Here is a 6,565-nt window from a genome sequence, read left to right as displayed (position 1 = left end):
GATGCGAGCTGTACACAGAGTTGTCTGCGATGTGTGTATTGTTGCTGTCTAATCGTGATCGTTATCAACGTAATAACAGATTCTTTTTTTTTTTCATAAGCTGCGAGATATCTCACTCAGTGGCGGAATTTACTGCCGGATTCCAAATATTTTGCTAGAGTTATTTATCCATGTAAGTTCGGCATTCGTTTGTCTGTCTAGCAGTTTCATTGTAGCTGCCCAACGTCGCTACGCCGAGGTAATGCGAGCCGTCGCCCGATTCTAATATTTCGCTTGTTCGAGTCATTTATCTATTCTCTGAGAAGTTCGTGTCTAGCAGTCCCGTCGTAGCTACCGACGCCGCCGACGGAAGTACGTACAGTGCACCTCAAGCTTAACGCCGCCACGAGATGGTCCGGTTTCTTCACTTTTTGAGCTATTCCTGAACCTAGCGGTCGAACTAGTTGGTGAAGATTTGTGTCGCCGATGAAAACCCATACAGAGGACGGTATTCCAGCAGCTGCAGCGATCAACTTATCTTTGGGTAGCATGCAATAGATCAATATTTGCGAAACTGAGTGGCGGCGTTAAGTTTGAGGGGCACAGTACCTTTGCACGTAGCTACGTCCGCCGCTTGGAAACTGTTTACTGTGTATAAAAGGCATCGAACGAGAGCAAGCGTGTCCTGCGTGCTCTCACTTCCGCAGAAAGACACGCGCATCGCTGGGCTCGTCTCTCGCTTGTTCTCGGCTGCTGGCCGCCATGTTTTATGAGGAACACGCTCAGCCGAGTTTCGCGGAAGGCAGACACGGTGTATCGTGTTCAAGTTTACACGGCACCTCATGTGTAGACGAATAACACACACGGCTGCGTGTAAAACGAACACGTTTTGACGTGTCCGCTATGGGACAACGGTTTACACGTCTGGGCGTGTTATTTTTGCTAACAGTGTACGGTTAATAAAATAAGTATCGTGCGAAGGTGGACAAAAACCTTAACCACCAACGGTGTGCCATGTTTCCGTGAGCATGATGATTTCAAAATAAAAATTAGATTGAGCAAAAAATATTTAAGATCAGAGGCCTTATTTGGTGCAGATTTGTCCATTTAGATGGAAACACTTTACAGGAAAACTACAATCATCGTCATGGAAACTTCGCAAGTCACGAGGCAGAAAATACGTACAGTCTGCCATCTTAAATAAAACTAAACTGAAACAAACTTGCCCACAAAAACTCAAGAACGATGCGTTCAATCACTCGAACTTAAGTAAATGTGCACTTTCCCTGTTTACTTTCTTTTTTTAATCAGAATACTTTTATTACAATGCAATGTTTATTCACTCCAGAGATGACAGTAATGTCATTACTGTGATGGAATTTCAGTAATTAAATTACTTTTTGGAGTAACGAGTAATGTAATGAATTACTTCTCTAGGCTAGTAATTTGGTAATGTAATGCATTACTTTCAGGCAGTCATTTCGAGAAAATTACTCATCACTTTTAAAATTACTTTTGTCCTCAATTAGAAAGTTCGTTTGCAAGCTTTAAAAAAGAAGAGAAAAATTGTTTTGCGTTTTGAAATGTTGTGAAAGAGCATCAGAGGAAATAAACGACGGCCACCTGAGCTCAAAGCCTTGTTCGAAGAGCTGGACAGATGCACAAGGGAGGGTTGGAAAGGCGAAGGAGAAAAGCTTACGTGTAGACATCGCTGGAAAGCAGGGGCTTACGAACTCCAGGCACGACAGAGTCACGGCATTGCGTCATCACGACAATACTATACTTCGTTCATCCCTAAGCTGACAGTGCTGTGGGAGCTGCAAGCTAACCAGAACCAATCAAACACCTTTCTTTAGTCACCTGTCCCTTCCTCTGCGCGTGGGTATGAACGAGAGCGTGGTTACGCGGCGAACGATAGACGTGCGACTGCTCCAGCAAACACGTAGCTTTCACCATTCAACCCTAAGCTGACAGTGCGTCAGCTTAGGGATGAAGGGCTCATAGGCTACAAGGCGACGAGCACATCACCAGTTAGTTAAACCATAATTTAAAACCTGAGAGGAAAGGGCGAACAGGTCCCCAGCCTCGTAATTTCGTCAAGTAAGGTCCAACCATAACCTTTACCCATTGATAACAACAAACGACTGGAATAAACAGTTAATTCCAAATGCCTTGTCATAGCCCCCGAACGTTTCGTGCGTCCTCGAGCAATGCAGGTGCTGCTTGCTGTATGCCTCGCTGCCTTCCCTTGGGAAGTTTATTCGGGAATAAACCTACAAGCACATATCGCCCCCATTTGTTGGGAAAGTACACATTTTAGGAAGCTCGCGCCATTCCTCAACTGACGACGCTTCTGCTTAGAAATTATCTAGGCCCTTTGTGCGACAATGCGCAAAAACTTGGGCTCTTCGGATGTTTGGGAAAAATGCTCCTTGAAAGGAATGATCGAGAATAGATCAACTATACTCGGCGATAACTTATCATGGCAATGCAGTGAAGATTACAGGCACGCGTTCCCTCTGCCATTTTGAGCCCTGAATAAAGCTGCGCGCGTGCTCTCCTCCTCTCCACTGCATGGCCAAGAAAAGTTGTCGCCGAGTATAGTGCTGTTGGAAGGATAGGATTTGAATGCTTCCGAGGCCAAAGGGAAACGTTCCACGTGACGACTTCTTGTAAGAACGAGCTGTCATTGCCCGAAATAACAAACTGATACGGGCTACAACTTCTGAATCAGGACGACAGAAACATATACCCCTTTCAGTACGAACCTTCAGCGTTGAATGAAAAGCGAAACCGCTGAAGTCGACTGTCTTTCCGAGTTAGGTCTAAAGAAGCCATTCATCATATTTAACACTTATGCCGTGCGCGCTAGCAAAACCACACTTCAGTATGGTTCACTTTGAGGCACATAAGGCTGTTGCGGTGTAAACAGGAAGATCTGAGTTTTGGTACATATAGACCAACTCAGCTCTTTGTCGTCACATCAGTGCGGTGGCGCTGCTGTCGGCACTGCGCATGCGCAGAGCCTCGCTTCTCCCAGATCTGGTTCCTGCCCACGCGCTGTGGGGGGAAACGACGGCTTGTTTTGTAAACACTGTGTTGGTGTATACGGTAAATAAAACGAGCACGAATTACTGCCTCAAAGTGTTCAAAGGTAACGTCAAAGTAATTTTAAAGTAATTTCATCACTTTCAGAAAATAACTGTAATGTAATGTCATTACGTTTAGTCCGGTAATTTATAATGTAATTTAATTACATTTTTGCAGTTTGCAGGAAAGCAAATTAGTAATGTAATTTAATTACGGTTTGAAAGTTAGTCTGCAATCTCTGATACACTCGTAGGCCTATTCTCTTTCGCAATGTGACGCAGAGCCGTTTTTTTCCTGGTATTGTCGTCAAGAGTGTAAAAGGCAAACCGAGTTCGTTTCAACTTTCCCTTCGCATGCAGCCATTGGTCTATTGTGCTATGTTTCGTAAAGCGAACAAAAATAAAAGAGGAGCGGTTCGGAACGGGAATGTCACGTCGCAAACGTTGAAGATACCACAGCGGGGAATAGTTTCAATGGTGTTGTTCAAGCCACCTGTCCACAATACACCTTGTAAAAATTTTCAACCGCAAAGAATAAGCTTTTGTTGTTGATGACGTCGTTGTTTTCCTGGAAGACCTCCAGGTAAACATGGTTAAATATAGAAACAGGTGTCAAGTTCGGTAACTTCCATTCATCCGTTCTTTAAATTCACTTGCGGCCTCCCGTTCCTTTTCTTTTGACAAATTAAGAGCCGGATAGTTTCTAAGCAGAGCGATCTAAACACCTCATCGTATCACTGGTCAAAATATGCTGCCGAAAAGAGGAACTTCGTTTGCAGGCTTATTGTTAATCGTAAGCGTTGTATCAACTGACCCAGGACCCGACAAGAAAAGTGTCTGCCAAAACGCACTAGTGCCTGCTAGATTCAAAGACATATCACCATCAGACCAGGACGCCTGGAGTGTAAGTTTTCTTGTAAATATATTGTAACACTTTCCAGATATAAGCAGTCTCATGTTCACGTTAACTGATTGCGTGATTTCTAGACGCTAGTAGAGCGCAAATGATCTGGTAATATTGTCACGAATGACTGGCAGAGAGACGGTTAGTGCAGTAGGAAATTAAACGTTTAATGCAGGCGAACTTGTGCCCAAAACAAAAATATAAGGAGGTAACGTCGCAGGGGTCGAAGGTCGTTGGAGTAGCACAATCGAGCGCAAGAGCGAAACAGTCTCCGGACCGCCAAGTGGAGCATATTTTGTACCCGCGTGGGTTTCTGGAACATTCGGCGTAGAACGTTCGGTGCGTAGGACATTCGAACCTCGATCAAACGACAAGTTTCTCGAACTTACGAGAACGGTAAGTTGAAAGAATAAATAAAAGTAGCTTCCGCTTCCAGGACTCGAACCTGGGGCCTCCGCGCGAAAGCCAAGCACGGTAACCATTCCACCACGCCCGCACTCACTCGGCGACGCGCGTGGCAATACAACCCCTTTTGAAAGAGCATCGTCCAGGTGCAACGTGTCAGGAAACAAAACAGGAAAACAAACAAAAAAAATTGCAAACTGCGGAGATTTGTAAAATACAGACCTATCAAGCGTCCTACAAAAACGCAGTTCACAGTCCTATCGAGCCTAGTTCGGCTTGAGGCGCACGACGTGGACGACTTCCAGTCGTGGAAGGCAGCGAGATGAAGTCCGTGTCCTGTTGGCATCATCTCGTAGTTCAGATCCCCAAGCCGACGAAGCACCTTGTACGGTCCGAAGTACCATTTTAACAGCTTCTCGCTGAGACCGCAACGGCGAATAGGTGTCCACACCCACACTCTGTCTCTTGGCTGAAAGTGGACGTTGCGACGACGAAGGTTGTGGCGGACAGCGTCGGCAAGTTGCTGGTCTTGAGTCGGGTAAACTAGCGAACTTCTTCGGCCCGTTGCGCAACCACAAGGGCGTCGTCGCTCCCATCGTCAGTTGACTCGTGGAGCAGCATCGCGTCGGGCGTCGTCGTTACCTTCCGACCATGTACCAGCTGGAAAGGTGTAACTCCGGTGGTTTCTTGAACCGCAGCATTATAGTCGAACGTGACGTAGAGCAATACCTCGTCCCACGTCGACGTAGATGGAGATCATGTCGGTGGTTGTCTTGTTAAGCTGCTCCGTCAACCTGTGTGACTAAGGTGAAGAATTTCTTGCGTCAGCTGCGCCATGAACGATAACCCCTGATCTGTAATGAGGACTTGAGGGGCGCCATGACGTAGGATCAAGGACTCTACGAAGAACTTGGTGACCTCCACAGCAGTCCCTGAGGTAAGGGATTTTGTCTCGGCGTATCGCGTTATATATAATCAGTGGCTACGATTATCGAACGGTTTCCCAAGGTTGACTGCGGAAAACTTACCAAGTAAATCCATTCTGATCTGCTGGAACGGTGCAGTTGGCGGAGAAATTGGCTGCAGGAGACCTGCCGGCTTCGTCGGCGGTTTCTTGCGTCGCTGGCACTCGTGGTAGTATCGTGTGTAGAGGTGGACGGTTTATGGGGAGCTTGGGAGAGTAATACTTTTCACGAATACGGGTCAGTGTCCGGCTGTAACCAAGGTGTCCGGACGACAGGTCATCGTGGCAGGCTTGAAAAATCTCCTTTCGAATGTCGGTCGGGATTACCAGCAGTCACCTCAAGTTGTTTCCCCGAAGTTCTCCTTTTAGAGTGCACCTTGCCGAATGGCGAAGGTCGCCGGCAGGGCTCTTGAGAAGGCACGGGGGATAGTACCACCTCATCCTTCGAGGTGCTCCATTAGCGCGCGCTGCTCAGGATTGTCTTTCTGGCGTCGTGCCACGTCGTCAGCGTTCACTGCGCCTAGGAAGCACGCGTCGTCACCGTCGTCGCTGGTTACGGGAGGTATCTCGACAAGGGCTCTGGACAGGCAGTCGGCGTCGCTGTGCTTGCTGCCTGACTTGTTGAACGCCTGCAGACGGAGACTCGATCGAGCGAAGGTCCTTGAAGTTCGCAAGCCAGCAGAGTGAGTGGTGGTCCGTGACTACACGGAACCGGCTCCCGTACAAGTACGGACGAAACTTCGTGATTGCCCAGACGACCGCAATACATTCTTCTTCGGTCGTGAAGTAATTTTTCTCCGCCTTGAATGGTGTCTGACTTGCATAGGTGATGACTCGCTCAGTGCCTTATTGTACTTGTACCAGTATTGCTCTAGGTTCTGCGTTACTAGCGTGCGTGTAAATCTTGGTTTCCGCATCCTGATCGAAGTTTCTAAAAACAGGAACAGTCGAGTCTTTGCTTCAGCTTGACGACCCATGCGACAATCTGAAGCTCGTTGAATGGGTCGAACTGGGTCGGATGTTTCGAGCTGGACTCCTCGGTCCATTCGAACTTCTCGGCGTCCTTCGTGAGGTTTGTGAGCGGTGCGGAAATTCTGGCGAAATCCCGAACGAAGCCCCGTTAGTAGGCACATTGTCCAAGGAATCTTCACATGTCCTCCTTGTCTGCCGGCGCTGGAAATACCGCGACGGCGAGAGTTTTCTTTGGGTCTAGGCGAACGCCTT

At 47.4% G+C, this 6,565-nt stretch overlaps 1 protein-coding gene across 1 annotated transcript in view; it reads left to right on the top strand.

Moving 5' to 3' along the window:
- The first annotated feature begins 3,816 nt into the window (after positions 1–3,816).
- The window catches only part of LOC115320764, a 29,972-nt gene continuing 27,223 nt past the window's right edge, over positions 3,817–6,565 (top strand). Inside the window, exon 1 of the mRNA XM_040218470.2 lies at positions 3,817–3,972. Coding sequence (XP_040074404.2) covers positions 3,817–3,972 — 156 coding nt within the window. The remainder of the gene's footprint in view (positions 3,973–6,565) is intronic.

Source organism: Ixodes scapularis, unplaced genomic scaffold (genome assembly GCF_016920785.2).
Source record: "Ixodes scapularis isolate PalLabHiFi unplaced genomic scaffold, ASM1692078v2 PGA_scaffold3__209_contigs__length_174095766, whole genome shotgun sequence".
In the NCBI taxonomy this organism is placed as follows: Eukaryota; Metazoa; Arthropoda; class Arachnida; order Ixodida; family Ixodidae; genus Ixodes; species Ixodes scapularis.
Note: the sequence above shows the minus strand (reverse complement) of the source record. Positions and strands in the feature narration are given on the sequence as shown.